Here is a 26,695-nt window from a genome sequence, read left to right as displayed (position 1 = left end):
AAATCAAGAGCATGTTTGGCTCCCCTCGTGCACATAGCCTTAGGAAGGAACACATTCCTTTGTATACAGTCTGTGTTACTGTAGGTTGGTAACTACTTAGCAATGAGGCTTGTAGAAGTTTGCAGTGTGAATTAGACATAGCTTTAATGCCACAGGGATACCAAAGTGGAAGCAAGCATATAAGCAGTTACTGAAATGTAAAGCAGGAGAAATACAGGGGATAAATTATGGGATTGAAACATGAAGCGCATTTAAAAGATAAAAGATAATAAAAATATCATACTAAGCAGGTTATTACAGACCATTATTCTCCTGAGAAATAGAGTAAAAAAATCTTTTGGCATTATTTAACATTGACCATTAGAATGCTTTCGACATGTGCCTCTTTCACATTTGATGTCTACACCATTTAGTTTATAAGGTACCTTGGAATATTTTGTTTTTCTAATGCATATTTTTAAGATTCTCCTTGTAGGGGCGCCTGGGTGGCACAGCGGTTAAGCGTCTGCCTTCGGCTCAGGGCGAGATCCCAGCGTTATGGGATCAAGCCCCACATCAGGCTCCTCCGCTATGAGCCTGCTTCTTCCTCTCCCACTCCCCCTGCTTGTGTTCCCTCTCTCGCTGGCTGTCTCTGTCTCTGTCAAATAAATAAATAAAATCTTTAAAAAAAAAAAAAAAAAAGATTCTCCTTGTAAATCACCAGTTGTTTTTCCTAGGTTTTTGTACTAATTTGTAGAGCTATAGAACTAACTTATATTCTCTATGTAGCTATGATTTAAGTTATTAAAAGTTCAGTTATGCTTAGAATAAAATCTTATTGTAGTATAAAGAAAGTATACTTGATAAGAGTTTTAAAAATTTTATTACTATAAAAACAAGGCAGACCATCAGTTTGTAAAGGCTGTGGTGTTCTCCAACTTTAGTTTCTTGGTTTTTTTTTTTAGGAGGACAGTGTTGCTAATAAACAGACTATTGCAGGTTATAGGAACAAAGCTATTAAAGAAAGAGACAAGCTTTTGAAACAAGAAGAAATGAAGTCACTGGGTGAGTTTAACATGCTCTCCAAAAACTGTTTACATACAGGAAAGAATATTTCTGTATGCTTGGTGGGGGGGGGGGGTGTTTCCGAAATGGCATATTTCTTTTGTTTGGGTTGTTTTTTTTTTTTTTTTTTTAAGCATAGTTTTCTCCCCTCCGGGATCTGTAGATTTTTTATGGTAAATAAGAACTGTGTTCATCTCTTGAAACAGTATTTCAGAGTATAGCGTATCCCCTGTTAAACCGACCTAATGGTAGATTAAGCACAAGTTGGAGTTTCTGTGGCTTACAGACTGTTGGGGCCATTTGTTTGATTCACACAGCTTTATAAAACATTGCTTTCCAGGTTTGACTATACATATGAATCACTTGGGAATCTTATGAAGATTCTAAATTAGTAGGTGGGAGAAGAGATTCTGCATTTCTGTCAAGCTGATACTTTGCTCCTGGTCTTAGGACCACACTTTGAGTAGCAGTGCTTTGAAAGGCAGGTGTATGTTTGTCCCAGTGCAGTCGTTTGTCCTAAACCCAGCCAACTTGCTCTCCCATCTTAATCACCTGCTGACTCCCTCCAGCAATTTACAACCCCTGTGAGTCTCTACTGATCACACTTAACCATAAATTATTTCAGGAATTCTTTTGTTACATTAAAAAATGTGTTGTTTTCTGTCTGTGAACAGTTCTAAGTTTGACCTTCTCCACAGCTTTTGAAAAGGCTAAATTAAAAAGAGAAAAAGCAGATGCCCTAGAAGCAAAAAAAAAAGAAAAGGAAGATAAAGAGAAAAAGAAGGAAGAATTGAAGAAAATCGTTGAGGAAGAGAGACTGAAGAAAAAAGAGGAAAAAGAGAGACTTAAAATAGAAAGAGAAAAGGTATTCATTCCAGTATATTAGCTATGCTCTCTATATAATAAGTAGTGTGTTTTATGTATTTAAATTCATGGTTAATTTTCAAATGCTTTTACCACTTTGATTCATGTTTGTACATAGAGTGCTGATAAATAGTTATTGGTTTATCTCTCTTTTGCTTTGGAAAGTTTAATGACTAATTTAAGGTTCAACATATATATATATATATATATACATGCCTTTACACCCCAAAGTCTGCTAAGTACAATTCTAAAGTTAATTTTCTTCATTAGACTTCTAAATTTAGGGAAGATGATAGGCATAAAACTTGCAAAAATAAAATATATAATTAGAAAAATACAATAAAGTCTACAAATAACAAGAATTATTAGTGTTCTTATTCTCCTTGAAGAATAAAGTATCTGTAAAAATAGGTTTTTTAGCATATCTTTTATTATAATCCTTAGCGGTAGATATTCCTTAGAGAATTTTGCAGCTGGTTTTCTCCAGAGTCAGTAAGTGTCATTGGTTTTCTGGGATATTCACAAGTAACCCTGCTGATGCTGTTATACTCATTTAAATTGCTCATTTAAATTGCCTGTAGTTTCTTGAACTATTTCAGATAGGCCATTGGGATGGGCCGGGAGGTATCTAATACGTGTACACTCCAGAAAGTGTAGAGGATAAGAAAACCACTTGTAATCTAAATGTGGTAACATTTAGAGATAGCATTTTTTTTTTGAAGATTTTGTTTATTTATTTGAGAGAGACAGACAGACAGCACTAACAGGAGGGCCAGAGGGAGAGGGAGAGAGAGAATCCTCTACATGGAGCAGTAGTGGGGCTTGATCTCACCTCCCTGAGATCATGACCTGAGCTGAAAATCAAGAGTCAGACGATTACCAACTGCGCCACCCAGGCACCCCTAGAGATAGCATTTTTTAACACTTTATTTCTGATCTTTATTCTGGGCTTTAAAAAAAGAGATCCAGCATTTATAATTTTGTAAATTGTTTTGTTTAACATTATTGAAATATTCCTTCATGTTATTAAGTAAACTAAATAAGGTGGGATTTTCATGACTGCATAATAGTTAATCGAATAGATACAGGTAAGTGCTTTATAATTTTTTGCTCTTAAATAATGATACCCTGTTCAAGGGTATTTTATTTATGAATAAAAGTCTTCACTATTTTTGGATTACGTCCCTGGCTAAATTTGTAGGAAGTAGAATAATAGGTCAAAGGCTAGGAACATTTTTAAGAAATTTATATACACGTACATAGGTATGTGTTTGCTAAACATGTGCTTATTTACACTCTTAGCAACAGTGAATGAGAATACCCATCTTATTACATGCCACAAGAATAATTTGGAGCAGGGAGGGGAAGACTTACTATAGCAGACTATTTAAAGCACAATTAATAAGTTCTATATCTCGTTTTATGTTGAAAATTTGTTAAGTGCCTATGTTACCTCCAGTGGTCCTCAATTTCAAAGGAAGAGAATAATATTAAACATTTGTTGGAAAATTATGATAAACTATAATAAATTTAAAATATTTTCTTTATACTCTGCTTTATTGGAGACTTTTTAGGGTCATTATTTATCTTCCAGTGTCAAATACCAGAACCAAGAAGTAAGTATAAGTGGCCTGGATTAAAAGAAAAAGAAATCCACCAACTGTGTTGTGATACTGCTTTTACTTACAGGTCCCTCTGTCCGTAGGCTGTTAGGCTTAAATGAATCTTGAAAATAACAACTATATTACGAATATAGGGGAAGGTTTTATTTTAGGTACTCAAATAATTTATTATCTTACTTTGTCAGGATTTAATTGATTTGAAATAGGAGAGCCCCTATAGTCAGGGTCAGATTGAATTAATATTTATCCACAGGCTACTACGTGTGAGACATTTTCCATCTTTGTAGCAGTTGTGTTAGGTAGACATGGTTTTGATCAGTAGTTCTAACACTAGCATGTATTAAAATCACCAGGAAGACTTATTAAAACATCAACCGCTGGATCTCCACCCCAGAGTTCCTTGTTCAGTAGGTCTGGGTTAGGGCCCAAATATCTGTAATTCTTACAAGTTCCCAGGTGATGCTAATGCTGCCTTATAAAATTCTTATTAAAAATTTTATTAACCTTTTGTTTTAGGAAAGAGAAAAATTACGTGAAGAAAAGCGAAAATATATGGAATATTTAAAACAGTGGAGTAAACCTAGAGAAGATATGGAATGTGATGATCTTAAGGTATAAGTATGTTACGTGGTGTTTCACACCTATGCTCTATGTGCTCTATTTAGCTTTGCTGATGAAATTTTTTTTTCTTTTTAATAGTGGCTTCATATTTAACTAAGAGGAAATAGCCAATTAAGCAAATGCCGTAGTTAGAGTTCCAGAGCGGCACTGTTAATATTTTATAACAGGCTTTGAAAGTGATTCTCATTCTGCAGACATAATTTGTCATTTGTGTGATTGTTGATAATCCAATATTATCATGCATCTCGGTTTGTAAGAAACCACTTCTAAGTTCACTAGATGGTGGATTAATTCTATTCCATATCCTAAGGAGATCCTGCATTGAGGATAATCCTGACGCAGCTAATGCCTTGATCTCAGAATCTAGGTTAAAAGTCCCTCTTAACTAGAAAACGTAGTCAGAAGTATCATCAGCCCAAAGTTGTTCTTAGTGACTGTAATTTAGTAAAGCTGGAATAAGGCCAAGACATCTATAATTTTAAAAGTTCCAAAGGTGATTGTGATAAATATCCAGGGTTGAGAACCACTAGTCTACCTGAAATAAATCTTATTTAGCAAAGAGTATATATCTACCTTTTACAGTTTTCTGTACTTGGCTCAAATAGTTATATAAATTGTTTAATCTTTCAGGAACTTCCAGAACCTACTCCAGTGAAGACTAGACTACCTCCTGAAATCTTTGGTGATGCTCTGATGGTTTTGGAGTTTCTGAATGCTTTTGGGGAACTTTTTGATCTTCAAGATGAGTTTCCTGAGGGAGTAACCCTAGGCAAGTGCTATTGCTGTGTTAATAGTTCACCCTAAATTAGTGGTTTAAAATAAAAAATTAATATCTCTCAGAGTTCTGTAGAATCACTGGACCTAGCTGTCCAGCCCTTTCTCGGAGTCTCTCGTGTAGTTACAGGAAGTGGCTGGGACTAGAGTCATCTGAAGGCTTACCTGAGTGGATGTTCAAGATGGCTTCCTCACACACGTGCCTGGTGCCTCAGTGCTCCTCCATGTGGCATCCCACTCCATCAGGGTAGCCTATACTTCCTATGTGGCAGAAGAAGAGGACAGAAACTGCCAGTCTTCTTAAAGGCTAGGCTCGGAACTGGCAAGCCTTATTTCTGTCATATTCCATTGGTCAGACCTGCTGGGATTTAAGGGAGTGAAGAAATTGATTCTTCTTCTTGAAGGTGTCGTGGTTTATGTAAGTGCGGGGAAGGAAGGAATTGACATCGGCGGTATTTAGAGACAAGTTACTGCTTACCTTTAATTTGTGATTCTGTATTGACTCTGTACGTTTACTTTGTATAAGCATTGTAAGAACTCCATTAACTGGGAAGGGCTTTGGATCTCATTTGGGATTTTTAATTGTCATATAGCAAAATAATTTTATTAAAATCAAAATAAAGATCCTCAAAGACAGAATTATAATGCCACTGTTATTTTAATAAAAGTATATTCTTCAGGAGGGCTTTCACATTCCCTCAGTTTCTCTTTATGAGCTGGGTGAGGCATGAATCACTGTGCCTTACAGATCAAGAAGGTCTAGATAATGCTGGTTTAGGTAAGATGAATTAGATAACATTTATGACTTGGATACAATATTAAGATTACACCTAATACTGATGATTACCTCTCCTATGCACTACTTGGTAAACAGTAATGTCCCACATAGCTCTTGAGAATAGTGGGGCAACAATAACAAATACGCAAATTAGAATAAAATGATAATTTTTAATATGTGCCTTAATTTGCACCTGAAATTTAAACTTAAGATGAAATATGGTATTGATCTGCTGAGGCTAATTTGACTTCCTTGAATGTAATGATTTTGGCTTATGATTTTATTGTACTTTATTGTAATCATTATAAATTGTTTTTTGATTTTGCCTTGGATAATACTCTACTTTGATAAATGGACACTTAAAATAATTACACAGGCTGTTGTTTGATTAAAATGTTTATTATTCCAATGGAGTTGTTTTTTCAGTACATGAACAGAACTTTAAATTCATTTTAAACATTTTATTCACAGAAGTGTTAGAGGAAGCTCTTGTAGGAAATGACAGTGAAGGCCCACTATGTGAATTGCTTTTTTTCTTCCTGACTGCCATCTTCCAGGCGATAGCTGAAGAAGAAGAGGAAGTAGCCAAAGAGCAAATAACAGATGCTGACACCAAAGGTCAGAATTCAGTATTATTGCTGATTGATAGTAGCTTTGTAGCTTTGGAACTGGTTTTTTTGAAGGTTATTTTAAAATTAACCTCGCTTTTACAGTTACCAAGTATAGCTGTTCAAGTCCCCCAGTTCTTGAGTCATATATGAACAATACATTATCAGTTGTTTTATAAAAACTTTGTTTTAATGTATCCTGTTTCCGATGACCTTAAAATATCTACCCTCCCCCCCCAATCTATCTTGCGTTTTATTCCTTTAGATTTCTCCTCTGATTTAGGAGTGTTACAGATGTCATTGACCAGTATCTAATTCCAAGAGATTCTGCTAAATGGCACTGATTTTTTTTTTGCCCCCACCTGAGGAAATACTTTAATAATTACTGATACTTAAATTGAAAATACTCTTGCTGATTTCATTTGAGATGTGACAGTTTGTAGATCAGAGTCAAGTAAAATTTTTTTATTTCACCAACAGTTTGAACTAGAAATTTTGCTGTTTTAAGTTCTATGCACTTAAATATCTAAAGTCAGCATGTGGTACATATTAACATACGAATAATTCTTAGAGGAACCCTTTTTTATTTTTTAAAACAGAGTATGTTCTCTATTTTGTCCAGGACTTAATCAGAGGAATTGTTCAGCATGTGTAGTAAGAGATTGATTTGGCTTCCTGAATTATACTCTCCGTGAACTCTGTCACATAAGAGATTTAGGATCAGAAAACTTATTAAATAATAATAATAATAAATACTTCAGAAGCATAAAAATTCACAAAAAAAAAATAACTTTTGGGAGACATTTTGTTAGCAGTCTTGATACAAAAAGATGGGACATTCCTGCATTTAGATAGTGTTGTTGACCTTAGATCATTTGAGCTCTTTTTTTTTTATGCATGGTCCCTGAAGCAACAGGATAATGAAAAGTATGCATCTGATGTTGGTTTTCTTTTTATTTTACAGCCTGAATTCAAACAAAATATATTCTCTAGCTTGAGTACTAATCACCATAGGTCCCTTATCAAAGTCATTTTAACAGTGTTGTCCCTTTTGTCATCTCAGATGACTTAGTCCATAAAATGAGACTCTACCAAAGGGAAGATAGAAGGCAAACCATTTATAAAAGCCTAAAGATTTTCTAAGATAACAAGTAGCAGCACTAAAGATGGATTATCTAAGACAGAAAATGTGGCAAATACTCATTCGTTTAGCCATTAGATTGTCTTAATGACCAGTAACATCACAGGGTTATGGACAAAGTTCTGATGTTAATATAAGACATAAATCTGTATTTAATTCAGGATTTGAAGCAGATGAATTTTATAGTTTTGTACAGATGACAAAAAGTAGAATGACAGGGAAATTATGTTGGAAAATCAGCTAGTGTAAAGAAAATATATGTGACTATTGATGTTTGTATTGGCATTGTATTTTCCTTTCACGATTGGTTTGATCTGTAATTTTTATAGCTCTAATCCTGCAGAGGACTAATCTATACTTACTAATACAAGGTCTTCTCTGAATAAAGTATTGGTCATTAATTGAAGGTTTTAATGCTCCTTTCGAAGATATTTATATAACTGTTAGGGGGAAAATATGCTTTGGAATTTTTCCACCCTTCCCCACTTCCCTTTGTATTGACTACACTTTACATAGTTATTTCAGTTACAATAAGGATCCTAGGCTCTTCTCCCAGGTTATTTTACCCATGTTCTCCTATCTTCCTAACAAAAAAGCTTTCCCACAGTTCTTTCTGAAAGCAAGTGATGTAAGACACTATATATACGTTATTTCGTTTGATGGCCATACCATCCTTCTGGTATAGATAGGTAGGTATAATAGATTAGTAGATTATTAATAATTGTTTTCTGCCTTTACGTAGAAAAGACCTTAGACTTAAGGAGTTTAATTAACTTGCCCAAAGACACATGGCTAATAAGAAAGTGATGGATACAGACTCAGGCTGTCTGCGCTGGAGCCTCATACCGGCTCTGCTATATTGCCTCATGATAAGGCAAAATGTTGAAAAGTTGAATATTTGTTTCCATAACATTGCCTTCTTTGGCCTTTGGTCTCCCTTTCTTTATATCAAATCTTGGAGCTTTTGACCAGCCATTTTTTAAATCTCACATTAAAAATTTCAGTTCCTCTCTTTAGTCTTACGTCATGAACTTATAAAGCCCTTCAAAGTATAGGAAGAAGAGTATCCTCCTTACATAGCATAGTTTTGTGTATTTGCTAAGATATCGTTGTTTAGTGTTGGAATTGTAGATTCTAGGTTACTATGATGATAAATGTAACTTTCAGATAATCATAACATACAGTTCAGCTATACAGGTAACTCTTGAAGAACACAGGGGTTAGGAATGCCATCCCTCCCCACCCCCACCCAAAAATCCACGTATAACTTTTGGCTCCCCCAAAACTTAATTACCAGCAGCCTACTGTTGATTGGCAGCCTTACTGATAATATAAATAGTCAAATAGCACATATTTTGTATGTTGTATGTACTATATGCTATGTTCTTACAATAAAGTAAGCTAGAGAAAAGAAAAGTTATAGAGAAAATACATTTACAGTATTATATTGTTTTAAAAAAAAAACAAAAACCTACTTATAGCGGCACTTGGATGGCTCAGTCAGTTAAGCCTCCAACTCTTGGTTTCAGCTCAGGTCCTGATCTCAGGGTCATGAGATCAAGCCCCACATCAGGCCCTGCACTGAGCATGGAGTCTGCTTAAGATTCTCTCTCTCCCTCTCCCCCTGCCCCTCCCCCTGCTTGCTCTCTAAATCTGTCTCTCAAGTAAATAAATACATAGAAAATCTTTTTTTAAAAATCTACTTATAAGTAGTCCCGCACAGTTCAAACACATGATGTTCAAGGGTCAACTGTATTCTCTTGGTATGATGTACCCAAGTGACTGTTTCTAAGCAAATCCTAGAGTAATAATAGTTTCTTGAGAGTGCCATTTGGTAGATAATTGAGTTAAAGAATACATATTTTGGGGCACCAGGGTGTCTCAGTCAGTTAAGCATCTGCCTTCTGCTCGGGTCATGATCCCCGGGTCCTGGGATCAAGCCCCGCATCAGGCTCCCTGCTTAGCGGGGAGCCTGCTTCTCCCTCTCCCTCTGCCTGCCACTCTGCCTACTTGTGCTCGCTCGGTCTCTGTCAAATAAATAAATAAAATCTTAAAAAGAATACATATTTTAACATGATAGTTTACAATTAAAAGTAAACCGTCATTTTGTTCCTAAGGCCTTTATAACTTTGTCCTTAAAAGTTACTACAGATAAAGTAGGTTGAATGTGGTGATTGCTGCAAAGGAAGAGGGCCAGTCCACTTTTACAGCTCTGTAACTAGATTGTTGTTCATTTTAGAGTGCCTATTAATTTTCTTTGGCTTTCCATGTAAAATGAAAATTGAGGAAGTTTTAGGTCTAGTATTTCCCTGGTAAAAAGGAATATCATGTCTTGGACTGGATTCATGGCCTAATAGGAATAACTTCTGCATATATGTAATGTTCAGTCAGATGACTTCTCCCGTGTGGTAGTGTTTATGCTTTAACTGCCATGAGATTGTCAATGATTGTAATCAGACATTATCCCAGAGCTTCCTTTTTCCGTTTAGTAAAGGACAGTAGTTCTGTTCTCTGAGGTTCATTTTGTCAGCTTTTGAACTTCCGGAAGGGAAACACCGTAGAAGGTTAAGGAACCGCAGAACCAGTTTCACCCAGTGATTTTCCAGCTCTAATCCATGGAGTACTATGAGTTGTACAGGGACTCCTCGGTGCCACCGCAGGAGAGTTGGAAAGATGAACGGGCAGAATTATCATCTCCATATCCCACTGAACAAGGGAACTTCTATCTCTTGTATTGGACTCCCAAGACATATTTGAAGAATTTAAAAACTGCTCATCGAGACTCACTCCGTTAAGAAAAATGAAGCCGGTTGAGCGACTTGTCTAAAGGCTGCACAACTAGAACTAGGGGACTGGCAGTGCCAGGACTAGGATATATATTATCTGACTCGGTCTGAAGTTATGCCCACCGTACTCTGATATAACAAGAGGCTTTTTTGTAAGCGTAAAGTTTTTTCATAGTTGACACTTTAATTTTTTTAGTCATCTACATATGATAATTAGGAATAATTGCCTATGCTAATGTTTTAAATACAATTTGTGCCAGTAGATTCACCCTGGAGTCTTGTTTGTAAGCTACGCGTGATTTTCGGAGTTAAAGCAATTTACTTAGAAAGTGCAGGGAAATCTTCCTGTTGTTTCTTAGATTGGAGAGTTTTCAAAATAAAAACAGGAATTTTAAATGAAGAGGATAAATCAGTGGTTAAGAGACAGCAGTGCTATCTTTAAGTTGTTTTGGTTCTTTTTCTGTGCTGGTTTTGTGATGATTATAACCCATACTTTGTTATGATTCGATCTTAAAGTGTTTATAAAAGATTGGGGATCTTCAGTTAGATTCTGATTTTCGCAGTAGACTTTTCTAAAGTTATATTGAGTGAGGAGATTTGTTTTTAATTCTAAAGTGCATTTTACCATTTGGGGGGAACATATGTGTGCACCTTGTTGGTAACTTGGAAATTGTCTTCTCTGTTAACGAAGGGAAATAAGAGTGTGTGGTACATGTGTTAGGATTTCTAGTTCGAGGTGGACACTGGGCAGAATGTGAATGATGCTTGTTGTACCTAGTGTTGGTTCTTTTGAGGTTCCCGAATGTTAAGCTGTTTGCTGTTTCTTTCATCATTTTAGAAGGGCATTATTCCCAAATATTCCAGTTTTGATTTGCACTAGAATGAAGTATTTATTTCCTTAAAGATTTAACAGAGGCTTTGGACGAAGATGCAGACCCCACAAAATCTGCACTGTCTGCAGTTGCGTCTCTGGCAGCTGCGTGGCCGCAGTTGCACCAGGGTATGTGTGGGCTTTATTTTTTTTTTTTGATTGGCTTTTATTTTTAATTTTATAAAGGTACATTTTATACTGTTGAGGATTTACTGCTTGTATTCTAAATGACAATTTCATTTTTTAACAACTATAGGCTGCAGTTTGAAAAGCTTGGATCTTGATAGCTGCACTCTTTCTGAAATCCTCAGACTGCACATCTTAGCTTCAGGTGCTGATGTAACATCAGCAAATGCAAAGTACAGATATCAAAAGCGAGGAGGATTTGACGCCACGGATGACGCCTGTATGGAGCTTCGTTTGAGCAATCCCAGTCTCGTGAAGAAACTGGCAAGCACTTCAGTGTATGATTTGACGCCAGGTAAACTTTGCCAGTTGGAATTTGTATACCCTGCCCACTTCCTCCACTCTTCTACCTCTTTAGCCCAGAAAACTCGGTGCCGATGAAAACTTTTAGATGATAGCAGTTTTAAAAGAAAAGGAGAACAGTCCTTAAAAAAAATGGTTGGAATACAAATCATGACCCAAATGGAGACTACTGTCGTTATTCATATTAGCTCTGTTTCTGATTTTCTTTTCTTTTTCATTTGGATTTTCTATTACTTTAAAAATTTGTGGTTAATCTGCTAAATTTAGAAGGATAAGTGAGAATTAGCTAGCTTTTATTTTATTTGTCAGTATATCAGAAATTTAAGGTGTAGCTGCTAAATTCTAACATTTGCTTGAATAATGTTTGAGGTATGAGAAATGGTATATAAAGTTAAGATGAAGTTACTTTTCACTTCCTTTTTTAAGTAAAAAATTACAATGCACAAATAAATAGAGCATAATTTAATATGCTTATTTAAGAGTACATATAATAAAAGTAGAGCGCCTTCGTTCCTAACATTCACATAGTTTTTATAATTTGTAGTAGTGTTTTTTTGCAGTATTTTCAGAGTAGCGATTTGTTGCCATTTTTTTTAATTCATATGGTAATAATTTAGTTTTTATTTGAACTTCCTAAGTGAGCCTCAAAATTAAAACTTGAAAAAAATTCTTTGTCATTAGAAAATTTTTGATGTCTATTTATCTGGTCTATATGGCAGTTATTTGTATTTGAAATGCCTTGTATGTCACATACCTGTTAATTTGGATTCAGAGGTGCTTTTTTCTGAAGACATGCCATTGGCGTGTTTGATCTTGAGACTTTTTCCTTTTCTTTATTAAGCATTTTCACGTTGAGCCACAAATCAAGATTTTTCAAACAGTTCCTTTTTGTCATTGATGATACAGAAGTTATTTACCAATTTTTGACAGGAGAAAAAATGAAGATACTTCATGCTCTCTGTGGGAAACTACTGACCCTAGTTTCTACTAGGGATTTCATTGAAGATTATGTTGATATATTACGACAGGCAAAGCAGGAGTTCCGGGAGTTAAAAGCAGAACAACATCGGAAAGAGAGGGAAGAAGCAGCTGCTCGGTAAGAGATAATTATAGTCAGTTGTGCTCATGAAGGTTGTTTATTTCCTTGCATCTGAAACGGTATTTCACATTGGGCTGTAACGTGATATTGGCTCACACTGATATTCGATGGCTTAACTAAGAGGTTATGAATGAATTACTACATTATAACTTGTGATAAATTTTAGAGCGCTTTCCATAATTTTATGATTGAAAGCAATATGCCAAAAGTTAAAAGTATCTTCCATCCAATAAACCATAACATTTTATGTTAACTTTCAGAATTCGTAAAAGGAAGGAAGAAAAACTGAAGGAACAAGAACAAAAAATGAAAGAGAAACAAGAGAAACTGAAGGAAGATGAGCAGAGAAATTCAGCTGCAGATACATCTGTTGGGTATGGTTTGAGTTACAGTGCTCATTAGGCTTTACATAAAGAATAAAAATCAGCACCTTAAACTCTAAAAAGCTTTTCGAAAGTTTTAAAAACTAGTTTTCTAGTTTTTTTTATTTATAGGTACATAATAATTATACCAGGGACCTATGAAATTTTTATATATACAGTTCTCAAGTACACATGTGTTATGTTAAAAAATACTTTCAAGGAATCTAGAATTCATTTTCTCATAGAATTAATGTTATAAATGATAATTGCCCAGAAGACCTTTCAATAGGCTATTTTTAACCAGTAATACATTTCTAGCATTAATAGTGGTATCTGCCCCCACCACCATCACAGTTGTACACTGTGTTTCACAAAGCTCCTCTGAATTTATTGAGGAACAGGGATGAAATTGGAGGTTTTAATAGGTATAGGGAGAAGGTGGAAGCACGTTAAGTTATTTAGTGACTCAAGTACTCTGTTGCGTTTGAAAATATTTGGGATGAAAATTGGCTATGAAGACAAGTGGGAATTTTTGCATATTGTAGATGGCAAACCATATTCAAATTTTGCAGAAATAATTCTTTTATGAAATCTGCAAAAGAAGGTTCTAAAAATCTCAGTATTCTGAAATTCGTATATTGACTTTTAGTTATCCTTGCATATAAAAATACCTATTAGTCTTAAGGTCATAAGTCACAAACTTGTAACAGCTGCATTTTATATGGCCATCAGTAATACTTTAAGAAATGGAATTTGGACAGCACAGGAAAGTTAATCTGATACCTAAAGCAGAAGCAATCAAAGAAAAAAATAGATAATTGGATTTCTTCAAAATTAAAAACTTTTGTGCTTTAAAGAACACTGTTAAGAAAGTAAAAAGACAACCCAGTGAATGGGAAAAAATATTTGCAAAGCATATATCTAATAATGGTTTAATATCCAGAATATATGAAGAACTCATATAACTCAACAATAAAAGAACAACCCAATTAAAAAATGGGCGAAGGATTTTAATAGGCATTTCTCCAGAGAAAATAGATATACAAGAAGCACATGAAAAGACACTCAATATCATTAGTCATCAGGGAAATGCACATGAAATCACAATGAAATATTACTTCACATTTGCTAGGATGGCTGAAATACAATTAAGGGACAATAAGAAGCGTTGGTGAGAATGTGGAGAAATTGGAACTCTCATGTATTGCGGGTAGAGATGTAAAATGGTGCAGCTGCTTTGGATAAGTTTGGCGTCTCTCAGACAAGCAATTTGTTACCGTATGACCCAACAGTTTCACTCCTAGGTATATACTGAAGAGAATTAAGAGCATATGTTCACCCAAAAATGTATATACAAAAGTTCATAGCGTTATTGTTCTTAATAGCCAAAAAAAAAAAAAAGTAATAACGCAAATGTCCATCAGTTGATGAATGGATAAACAAAATGGTGTTTTTCTTTGGTGGTATATCCATACAGCACAATGTTGTTCAGCAATAAGAAGGAATAGAATTCTCATACATGCTACAGTGTTGATGGACTTTGAAAACATGCTGAGTAAAAGGAGCCAGTCACAAAAGGCCATGTTGTGTATGATTCCATTTATATAAAAAGTCCAGAATGGGCAAATCCACAGCAAAAAGTAGATGAGTGGTTATCAGGGCAGTGGGGAAGAGGAAATGGAACGTGACTAATAATGGCTATGGGGTTTTTGTTTTGGAATGATGAAACTGTTCTGGAATTCGATAGGGATAATGACTCCGCAACCTTGCGAATATACTAAAAACCACTGAATTTGTCCACTTTAAAATGATGATTTTAGGATATGTGAGTTATAGCTCAATATTCTTTTTACATTTTATAAACCTTTTCCAGTTCTATTGAAATATAATTGACTTCTAACATTGTATTAATCATTTAGGGTGTACAACATAATGATTTGATATATGCATACGTTGTGAAATAATTACCACAGTAAGTTTAGTTGCTATTCATTACCTCCTATAGTTATAGACTTTTTCCTTGTGATCTCTTAATTTTGGAAAAAAAGAAAAATAAGCACATTATAGATTCTGCCATTTCGTATTTTTTTAATCCTTATCTAGCCTCACTCATTTACGTTATCTCTCTGGCTCCTAAACACATTTGAGTTTGCAAACCTCTGTTTGGATAAAGAACATAAATGATGGAACTTATTTCAAGGTTCATTACAGTTTTAGTTTTAATTTGGACAGTATAATGAATTAGATAAAATATCCATCTTGTGTCATTCAGCCTACTTGCTATATCTGAAATTCACCTGCTCTCCTCCACCATTTGTCTACTTTCTACTCTGAGCCAGCCATCACCTCCCAGCCAGCTACCTGGACTGTTACAGTGGCCTCTTGTCTCCCCTCATCTACTTTCTCTCCCAGATCATTTTCCACATAGCAACCAAAGTGCTTTCTAATCCTATCATTTCCCTTTTCTAAACTCTTCTAATTTTTTTTTTCCCATTGCTTTTTGAATCATGCCCTATAAAGCCCAGTATGATCTAACCCTGCCTTTTTCTCATCCATATCTTGGATTACTTCTTTTTGTTTTATATTTTTCTCAAAATGATAAGCTCCTTCCTTTTCTCAAAGGCTCAGAGCCTTTGCACATGTTACCCCCGCTTTTAGAAATGGAGATTTCTTCTCACCTGCCGCTTTGCCCCTCCTCAGTCTCCTTAGTCTCACAGTTTAAATGCCACTTCTTCAAGCAAGGTTTTCTTGATCCTTGAGACTAGATTTGGTTCTCCTTGAAATGCTTTCATAGCAACTTGAACTTCTCATTTTTTAATGGTTACTATATACTTTAATTTTATAATCGTGTTATTACCTGTTTTCTCTGCAAGAATATAAACTCTCTGTCATCTTGTCCACTACTTCCTAAACATAATGGCTAGCACTTCATAGGCAGGCAATATCTCATGAACGGAAAATAATCTCATTTTTTTTTCCTTAAGGGAGGAAGAAAGGGAAGATTTTGATACTAGCACTGAGAGCAAAGAAATAGAGCAAAAGGAACTTGATCAAGATACAGTCACTGAAGATGAAGATGACCCAGGATCACATAAAAGAGGCAGAAGGGGTAATACAGAAATTTCTTAAGGGCGTGCCTTCTTGTTTTTAATTAATAAGGCACTTTATAATTCAGCTATTCTGAAATATGTATTAGGTTACTTCATTTGTGATTGCAGGGTGTGTTTGTTTTTTAAATGCCCAAATCATAGCTGTGGTAAGTTTTTTAAATGGTGACCATTTTGTTAAAAAATGCTGTTAGAAGTTACATTCAGTCTTTATTCTCATGTCAGTTATACTTGAGGGAGGAGTGACAGTATTCATACTGTTTTAATAGGTCAGTTTCTCATAACTTCAACTTTTGGTTAGCGAGTTCTATTGAGTTTTGTGTTTACTATTTGATTTTAGGCCAAATACAAATTTTTATTCTATAGCATACTCAACATGCATTAAGTGCCTTTTAGATGCTAGAAATACAAAAGTCAGTAATCCTTATAATTGGTACCATATGGCCGAGAATGGAAGTCAACTACCTTGGAACAATTTCATGAATTGCTGGATCAAAGGGAATATATTTTTTGAAAGTTGTTGATAGAAATTACTTCTGAGGATCTTTAACCGTCTTCATTGACAACTATTGAAGGAGATTTTTAACTTTATTCTGTGCCTGTAATTTCAATGGTATCTTTTTTTTCTACATTATTTGCTAAATAGTTATAAGTAGACGGAAGATCTGTATCATGGAGGCTACATTTTCTGATTATAATGCAATTGATTTAGAAATCCAAACCAAAAGGCCTCATTTGATTAGTTTTAAGACATACTTCTAAGTAATAGGTCAAAGGAGAAACCATAAATGGAAACTAGAAAATATTTAAAACTAATCTATACTGAAAAAACTAATCAGTATTGTACATTAACACTTGTTGGATACAGTCCCTCTACTTAGAGGAAAATTTCTAGTTTTAATACATATTAGGAAGGAAGAAAGGCAAATTGAGCTAGGCATTCATATAAGAAGTTAGAGGTAGGAAACAGAATAATCCCTCCAGATAAAAGGAAACAATAGATGCAAGTAGAAATTAATAGAAAGTAATAGAAGAGAACAGCAAAGCCAAAAGTTTATTCTTTGAAAAAGTTACAAACTAGACAAATCTTTCTTCTGAAATCAATTTGGGAGCAGGGGGTGGGGAGTCACAGTAAGGTTAAGACTCAAAAGGGAAGCAACATAACTACAGATAAAGTAGAAATTTAAAGGTACAGGGATAGCATATACAGTTTTATGGAAATTACTTTGAAAGTGTAGGCAAAAATAAGCAAAATCCTAGAAAAATACACATTATAAAAATGGATTCACAAGAAATTTTAAAATGTGAATGGTCCTAAACCATTAGATCTTGAATCAGTGTTAAAAATCTTTCTACGGGGCACCTGGATGGTTTAGTTGGCTAAGTGTCCGACTCTTGGTTTTGGCTCAGGTCATGATCTCAGGGTTGTCAGATCAAGCCCTATGTTGGGCTCTGCACTGGGCATGGAGCCTGCTTAAGATTCTCTCTCCCCTTCTTCCTCTGTCTGACACCTGCTCTGCCCCCCTTCCAGAATTAAAAAAAAAAAAAAAATCAGGGGCGCCTGGGTAGCGCAGTCGTTAAAGCGTCTGCCTTCGGCTCAGGGCGTGATCCCGGCATTCCGGGATCGAGTCCCACATCAGGCTCCTCCGCTATGAGCCTGCTTCTTCCTCTCCCACTCCCCCTGCTGTGTTCCCTCTCTCGCTGGCTGTCTCTCTGTCACATAAATAAATAAAATCTTTAAAAAAAAAAAAAAATCTTCCTACAACGAATACTTTGTTAAGTCCTGGACAGCTTTATAGGTGAATTTTCCCAAATTTTAAAGCAGCAGATAATTCTAATCTTATACAGACCCTTTCAAGCAAAAGAAATAGAAGAAATAACTCCCCAGCATTCTAAGCAATCTGTCAGTGATTGAAACGGGAGAAGTTTAATTCTTCAACACATCATAAAAGCCCAGGCAGGTCACCAGGAATCCAGGCTCTTTCTGTCTTGTTTGTACTGCCATCCTTAGGGTTTTGCTGCCGTCCTCATATTCCAAAATGATTTATCCCCGTGGCTCCATTCTGGCTAGTCGAAAGAAGGAAAATGAAAGAGGTACAACCCAGAGGTTACATATAATGCTTCTATTCCCATCTCTTTGATCAGAAGTTTCTCATGTAGCCGTACCTCCTGGGGAAACATTTCCTGGTGGGAAATGTCCTTTTTTTGAGTTGCTAGGTACCCAACTAAGCATTAGGGGTTCTGTTACCTTAAATCAGTGATTAGTAAACTACAGCCCATTGGCCAAATCTACCCTGCCTGTTTTTATATAATCCAGATAAACTGGTTTTTACATTTTTACATTTTTTAATAGTTGGAGGAAAAAGAATGATATTTTGTAATATGAAAATTATATGAAACTCAGATTTCAGTGACCATAGTTTTAATTGAACCCAGTCATGCTTGTTCATTTACATACTTTCTGTGGCCGCTTCCATGCCACAATGGCACAGTTGAGCAGCTGTGACAGAAACCATATGGCCCACAAAGCCTAAAAATACTTACCAGCTAGCCCTTTACAAAAGTTAGCTTGCTCACTCCTGCCTCAGAAAGGACTGAATGTGTGTGGCAGAATAACGGACTCGGGCTCACTCTCCAGTATGGCGATTGCAGTTTTTTGTGTGTCCCTTGTATTTAAGTGCACCGGTTTCTTATCAGCACAGTGTATTAGCCTGTTCAGGCTGCCATAATAAATAAAATACCACAGACCGGGGGCTTTAAACAACAGAAATGTATTTTCTCACAGTTCTGGAGGCTGGAAGTCCAAGATCAAGGTACCAGCAGGATTGATTTCTGGTGAGGCCTCTCTCAGGTTGCTGTAGCACCTTCTCGCTGTGTCCTCACACACAGCCTTTCCTCTATGCCCACAAGTGAAGAGAGTAAGCACCCTAGTCTCTTTCTCTTCTTAAAAGGACACCGGTCCTGAATTACTGTTTGAACTCATTTAACCTCAATTACTTCCTTAAGGCCCCTGTCTCCAAATATGTCAAATTGGGGTTTAGGATTTCAGCCTATGAATTTGGGGGGCATTCAGTTTGGTCCATAATACATAGTAACTTGGGATAGCTCTGTATTTTTCTGATGAAAATTTAAAATATGATGGTGATGATCAAATGTTTAAACTACAGGAAAAAGGGGACAAAATGGATTTAAAGAATTCACAAGACAAGAAGAGGTCAACTGTGTAACAAGAGAGCCTCTTACTGCTGATGAGGAAGAAGCTTTAAAACAGGAACATCAACGGAAAGAGAAAGAGCTCTTGGAAAAAATCCAAAGTGCCATAGCGTGTACCAATATCTTTCCCTTGGGCCGAGACCGCATGTATAGGCGATACTGGATTTTCCCTTCTATTCCTGGATTATTTATTGAAGAGGATTATTCCGGTCTCACCGAAGACATGCTGTTGCCTAGACCTTCGTCATTTCAGAATAGTGTGCAGTCTCAAGAGCCTCAGGTATCCGCTAAAACTGGAGAGTCTTTGATGTCTGAATCTACCTCCAGCATCGACCGAGGTCCGTGTGATGCTTCTGTGCGGCTTCCAGAACCAGTGCGTAGGCCAAACCGGTGGTGCTTTTACAGCTCTCGTGAGCAGCTGGACCAGCTTATCGAAGCTCTTAATTCTAGAGGACATAGAGAAAGTGCCTTAAAAGAAACTTTGTTGCAAGAGAAGAGCAGAATATGTGCACAGCTTGCCCATTTTTCTGAAGAGAAATTTCATTTTTCAGGTAAATTTTCACTGAAAACTGTTTCTTTTCTTTTTCTCTTCCCATAGTCTCTGGTTCAGGTTTAAGCATTTGTCAAACTATTACAGCTGTATTTAAAACACCTTCTCTTTCATTTGGACCGTGCCCTCGGTTTGCAAGTTAGAGAATGTTTACCAGTTAGAGAAACAAGGTTCTCTAGATTTCACTGGGTTCCACTTGGATTATGAGGAATGACAGTGTGCGAAGCTCCGTGCTCTTCCGGATCTCATTCCCTGATCAGTAGACCCAATACCCAGGGCACTAAGTTTAATGTTAGTTTTAGACATTCAACATGATAGTGAGAGTTCAGTCGCTAAGGGTTTTGACTAAGGGTCCAGGGACAGGTTCCCTTAGTGATCACTTCGTTGGAGATGGGCAGCAAGGGCAGATCACATGGCAACATCTCCTATGTGATGCCTGGTTCATTGGTAACAGATCAGAGAAAGCAGAAAGGCGTTTTGGGGTATAAGTTTTCGTTATTACTAAACGATATTCTCTAGGTAAAGAACTCTTAAATTTAGGGGCATATTGTCACGACTACTTTAGTTGTCTTCAGGATTAAAAACTGTAGATCACAATTCTTTATTTAGCAGGTTTATTGGGATTTAGTTCATACACCATACAATTCACTCATTTGAAGTGTACAATTCAGTGGTTTCCATTATATTCACAAATGTGCAGCCATCACACAGTCAATCGTAGAACATTTCTATCACCTCAGAAACAAAGCCCAAATGTGTTTTCTGTCTCTGTCAGTTTCCTTGTCTGAACATTCTGTATGAATGTGATCACATAATATATGGTCTTTTGTGACTGGCTTACACTTAGCCTAATGTTTTCAAGGTGCATCCAGGTAAATAGCACATGTCAGTACTTCATACCTTTTTATAACCAAAAGATGTTCCATTATACAGACAGATAGATAACACATTTTATTTAACCATATGTTAGTTGGTGGATGTTTCTGTTGTTTCCATATTTTGGCAGTTATGAATCATGCTGCTGTAAACATTTGTACACAGGTTTTTGTCTCAACATAAGTTTTCATGTCTCTTGGGTATATACCTAAAAGTGAAATTATTGGGTCATGTGATAATTTTGTGTCATCATCTGAGGAACTGTCATACTGTTTTCCAAAGCAGCTGCACCATTCTGTATTCCTGCCAATAGTGTATGAGTGTTAAAAGTTTTCCACGTCCTTGGCAACACTTGTTATTGTCTGACTTTTAGATTCTAGCCCTTTTAGAGGTATGAAGTGGTACTTTATTGTGGTTTTGATGTGAATTTCCCTAATGACTAATAATGTTGAGCATCTTTTCATGGTCTTATTGCTATTTTTATGTCTTCCTTAAAAGTCTATTCATATCCATTCATTACCCGTTTGTCTTATTGGAATACCTTTTTATTGAGTTGTGAGAGTTCTTCAGATATTCGAGACACAAGTTCCTTTTCAGATACCTGGTGTGCAAACATTTCCACCCCCCTGTTTTTTTCACTTGAGGATTTACTAAGTGGTTTTATATCAATTATCTCACGATCATACCATCACATTGGGGAAATTATATTTTTTAGTAAGAAAATCATAATAAAGGTATTGATGACTATTTCAGACAAACCTCAAACTGATAGCAAACCTACCTACAGTCGGGGAAGATCTTCCACTGCATATGATTCAGCTCAGATGTCTGCAGAAAGACAGCTTGAATTGAGGCTTAGAGATTTTCTTTTGGATATTGAAGACAGAATCTACCAAGGAACATTAGGAGCAATCAAGGTTTGTACCTGTTCCCCTTTTTAGTTTATCTAATTACCAAAGTTTTGGACATATTTGTTTATTTATTTGGTATAGGCAAGGCATGTGTGTTTTGAATAAATACCTGGGAGTGGTATATTTTTTATGAAAACTAAGTTTGTTCCCCTGTATCAAAATATTTATATATGGATAGAGATCTTTCTTAAATATACTGTATGGCTATCTGCTTTCTTAAACAGAATTTAGTGAACGTAATTCTTTTTAATTCTAATTTTTAGTATTTTTAAAATATCTGTTTTATGGTATTTTCATCCAAGATATTAAAATGTGTAAGGATATTTTCTTCTTCCTTGACTAGCTCCTGCCTGCTCTGCTGAGTCTGGTTTGTTTATTGGTTTCTTTGTTACCTTTTTAAAATCTGTAAGTAATTCATGCTTGATATGTGTGTTCTGTTCATTCCTTTGCTCTCATCTGTCACTTTTTTGCTACTATCAGGTGACCAATCTTAGAACTGTTTATGACTTCCCTATATAAGAGTGAGGTACTAAAGCTTCCATCTACGAATGATATGAATTTCATTTTGGCCACTTAGTAACCTTATTTTTAGATCCCTTTTTGATTCACAATCTGTTCTAGAATATTCATGAATTTTTCATATGTACATTGAATGTCATACTTCTTAGGAACAACATATGCCATTTTTCCAGGTTGGTAAATTTGGGTTTTGTTACAGGTTACAGATCGACACATCTGGAGATCAGCATTAGAGAGCGGACGGTATGAGCTGTTAAGTGAGGAAAACAAGGAAAATGGGATCATTAAGACTGTGAATGAAGATGTAGAAGAGATGGAAATCGATGAGCAAGCAAAGGTCGTTGTAAAAGACAGGTACAAAAAGGATTTTTCTAAAATAACTCGCTTTTCCCTGCCATTTCAATTGTATGGTTCTTTTTAGTAAATGTTTCTTTTTAAAATCTTATCATGAGGACTTTTAATACTTGTAACCACTGACATCATTTTCCTCAACCTCAGGCTCTCTTTTAATCTACGTTATGCTAGTGCAGCCAAAAGACAGCGAATTAGGATAATGATAATTCTCAAGTTTAAAAAAAATAAAGTCTTTGAACTTAAGGTTTTAAAGTAACTTTATACTATCCATTTTTCTTTTTTCTGTAGGATAACTTAGTAAATTGTGGTAGGCTTAAGTATTATTTGAATTATTAATCAGAATGTATATCTGTATATCTGTAGATAGATACTTTGACTTTCAGAGTTATTTTTGGGTAACTCCCCTTAAGGAGTTTATTATTTAGAAGAAAAGGAAGATACGATACTGGGAGGGAAGACGTAGTACTGAAGGCTTTGAGCGAATAGGTTTGCGCATTTAAATGCTCATTTTAGCAGCAGTATGGAGATTTATCCCAAAGGGAATAAGACTGGAGGCTAAGGAACTACGTAGGAGGCAGCTTTCAGTGTCCCAGCCAGTAAAAGTTGAAGCAAGAGAAAAAGAGAGATAGGTAAGCTGCCTGGGATACTTACCGTTAAGGCCCATCACTGGGTCATCTACCTAGAACCTTTTCCCTAAGCCTTGTCTCATCCACTTTCCCTCCAAATAGTTGCCCTTCTGACCTCCTTAAATGATTTGGGATTTAGTTTAGCTCTTGATTCATGTATTTATCTCCCTTTCCTGCTGGCTTATGTGATCTCCTGTGTGATTGAGGAAACTATTCCTTACACAGGTGTAAGTAAGCATTTGGAGGAATGCACTCAAGTTTTACCTAACAGTTTAAGTACCATAAACTCTTCCATGTTTTCATTGTAGACTTTTGGGCATAAAAACAGAAACTCCAAGTACTGTCTCAACTAATGCAAGTACCCCACAATCAGTGAGCAATGTGGTTCATTATTTGGCAATGGCACTTTTTCAGATAGAGCAGGGCATTGAGCGGCGTTTTCTCAAAGCTCCACTTGGTAAGTACCAGTTCTTACTTCCAAATACTAGTTGTATTTTAAATGATTCTGAAATTGCCCTTTAATAGAAATTTATGGGCTGACACAATAAAATTGGCTCATTTGAAAAACTTGAGATTGTATTTTCATTTCAAAACATGGGTTCTTTCAGGTGAGATTTTTTTTAAAATAGCACTTAAGTACTTTTTATTCTAAATATTCATCTTAATGACTGTCTTTTTAACTATTTCTGTCAATCTTTTCTTTGGTGTTTCATCAAAAGAAAGATTACCAAAACCTGTGACTAGCCAGATCCTGCATAATCAAAAATTGTATGTAAATATTATCTAAAACAGAGCCCCAAAGAAGCTACTTAAGTGTCCACCATTAGGGATGTGGTTTAATAATGTGGGTCACTGGGGTCCCTGGGTGGCTCAGTTGGTTGAGCAGCCGACTTTATTTCAACTTAGGTCATGATCTCAGGGTCATGCGATCAAGCCCTGCTTTACGCTGCGTGCCCAGGGGAGATTCTGCTTGAGGATTCCGTCTCTCCCTCTCCCTCCACTCATGCTCTCTCTAAAATGGATAAATAATTCTTTAAATAATAATAATAATTGGATAACTAACTGAGCACTGTGTAAGAAGCACTAAGTCAGAAATACCAAGTGTTAAAGGGTACATAAATGAGGAAATGCTCTATAATTTATGGTAGGATGATAGAAGTAATACTATCTGGACTGTGTTTTAGCAATTTATGAAATTAATATGTTTTTAGGGACTAATCTAGGAACGTAAACACTATGTCTTTAGGAAAATATGTTTCAAGTTCCAAATCAATTTTCATATCATAACTGCCTCTACTTCCCTGTGCTCTTTCTGATATGTTAATTAATAATTCATCATATTCAAGTTAGTTTGTATCTCAGTACTGGGGTGCTAGAAGAAACAGTTTTTAAAAACCATATCTTGGGGCACCTGGGTGGCTTAGTCGGTTAAGCATCTGCCTTCAGCTCAGGTCATGATCCCAGAGTCCCGGGATCAAGCCCTCATTGGGCTCCCCACTCAGCACAGAGTCTACTTCTCCCTCTTCCTCTGCCCCTCCCCCGACTCATGCTCTCTCTCTCTCTCTCTCTCTCTCGCTCACTCACAAATAAAATCTTTAAAAATAAATAAATAAAACCATATCTTTTTGGTCTCATATTGAGAGCAACTTGAATAAACTAAAGTCCTTTTTAAATTATTTGAATATTACCTTGTTTGAGTAATAAGAACAAAGTTTTAATAAATACATGGTGCTATCAAAATGTGAATATATTTTGGGGGTGCCTGGGTGGCTCAGTCTTTTAGCGTCTGCCTTCGGCTCAGGGCGTGATCCCGGCGTTATGGGATCGAGCCCCACATCAGGCTCCTCTGCTATGAGCCTGCTTCTTCCTCTCCCACTCCCCCCGCTTGTGTTCCCTCTCTCGCTGGCTGTCTCTATCTCTGTCGAATAAATAAATAAAATCTTTAAAAAAAAAAAAAAGGTGAAATAAGAAAAGTTCGACTTACTTTGGTGGCAAATGTTGATCAAAGTTTAGATGTTGATCATTTATAATGATCTTATAACGGATCTTATCATCTACCGTTGTTGTCCCATAGAAAGTTAATAATTGGTGTCTGTACCTTTTTATATTATGTTTAAGCCTTTGGAGGATCTGTTTTGAATGGGACAACAAGAGATAGAGGTGCCTAAGGGGTTTTAAGATAATCTAAATGTTTAGAGCAAGATAATCAAGAATATCCTTAATCTGGGAGAGAAATGGGGATTCCGCTTTATGAATGTTTGAAATAGGATATGTATTAAAATTCTCTATTCTTCTGATTATTTTTCAGCATAGCAAATTAACTGTGGTAGGAATTTTCCCAGTTTAGCTTCAGAGATTACTTCAGTTTCTTGAGGAAGCCAGTAAGAAATAAAAATTCTTCTATTCCACATTCCTTAGGATGTCCCTTTTATTCTAGCAATTAATCACATTAATAAAACTAGGCTTTTTTTAACTTGAGGAAGATATTCATATTTGAATAATTTTAGGTAAGATATGTGAGAATTGTTTGTTTAGGTTGGTAATTTCATCATTTATAAAGTCATGCTTATGGTTACACCCTTAAGCTATGAAAAAATCCTTAAACTAACTTAATCAATTTGAAATTAGGTAACACAGAAATTAATAAAGATCAAAGGGGAGATAGAAAAAAAAAGGACAAGAGAAAGAGAGAGGAAGATCAATCTAGTGTGAGAGATGGTAAATTTTTAACTTTTTAAAGAATTTTTTCTTTTTAAAGAATTATGATTTTACTTTCTGTGTTGCTGAGTACTGGTTTGAATATTTAGCTTTTGACAGAAAACCTTGAATTTAATTTTTTTTGGAAAGGAGTGAGGTTAGGGACAAGCTTATAAAACAGTATCATCTTCCTCCCATTTTTCTTCTACACTGCCTACCTCAGCTAATGAGACATTTAAAAATCGGTATATAAAAAGTTGACATCGTGAATCTTAGTATACTTAAGTTATTAGTGAAAAAGATGAATGGTGATGGAAGGTATGTTTACTTACTTTGCATATAGTATTTATTTACAGCTTTTTTTTTTCTTTTTTTTTTTTTTTTCACTAGCATAGGAAGAGTTATAGGGTGGGAGTTTTTGTGTTGTTTTATCTCCGAGAAAAACTTACATAGCATGATCACACGGATTACTGTGTAGTGGCAGTTAACCATATGAGATCTCCCAGTGTAGTATTTGATCATATTGACTCTACCTTTATTTCGTATTAGTAAAATCCTAATCCTAATTTCTTGAGGAATTTATTTGTGCTAGCATGGTGAAAGATAAAAGAGAAGCAAGACATTTCTGCCCTTGAGAGTTTTATAATCTGGAGAAGCAGCAAGACAATTAACAGAAAAATGAAATCAATTGTATACATTGTTTTTTATCCTTATTTAGGTACTATATAAAATGTGAAAATGTCAACATCCATTTAAAAGTAATGGGCTAGGGGCTCCTGGGTG

The 26,695-nt window shown here is 35.7% G+C and overlaps 1 protein-coding gene across 4 annotated transcripts in view; it reads left to right on the top strand.

Annotated features, from left to right (window-relative positions):
* Positions 1–26,695, top strand: part of BAZ1A (bromodomain adjacent to zinc finger domain 1A) — a 90,952-nt gene that overhangs the window by 53,401 nt on the left and 10,856 nt on the right. For 2 of the 4 annotated variants that reach the window (XM_026513587.4, XM_026513584.4), the window contains 14 exons: positions 945–1,044; positions 1,743–1,909; positions 4,047–4,142; positions 4,782–4,920; positions 6,175–6,321; positions 11,143–11,238; positions 11,366–11,590; positions 12,529–12,694; positions 12,958–13,071; positions 16,044–16,168; positions 19,334–19,930; positions 21,559–21,722; positions 22,435–22,589; positions 23,524–23,672. In XM_026513587.4, the coding sequence (XP_026369372.2) occupies positions 945–1,044; positions 1,743–1,909; positions 4,047–4,142; positions 4,782–4,920; positions 6,175–6,321; positions 11,143–11,238; positions 11,366–11,590; positions 12,529–12,694; positions 12,958–13,071; positions 16,044–16,168; positions 19,334–19,930; positions 21,559–21,722; positions 22,435–22,589; positions 23,524–23,672 (2,440 nt within the window). The remainder of the gene's footprint in view (positions 1–944; positions 1,045–1,742; positions 1,910–4,046; positions 4,143–4,781; positions 4,921–6,174; positions 6,322–11,142; positions 11,239–11,365; positions 11,591–12,528; positions 12,695–12,957; positions 13,072–16,043; positions 16,169–19,333; positions 19,931–21,558; positions 21,723–22,434; positions 22,590–23,523; positions 23,673–26,695) is intronic. The other 2 variants (XM_057306381.1, XM_026513583.4) reach the window with 1 other exon arrangement.

This window comes from Ursus arctos, unplaced genomic scaffold, assembly GCF_023065955.2.
Source record: "Ursus arctos isolate Adak ecotype North America unplaced genomic scaffold, UrsArc2.0 scaffold_37, whole genome shotgun sequence".
Taxonomy (NCBI): Eukaryota; Metazoa; Chordata; class Mammalia; order Carnivora; family Ursidae; genus Ursus; species Ursus arctos.
Note: the sequence above shows the minus strand (reverse complement) of the source record. Positions and strands in the feature narration are given on the sequence as shown.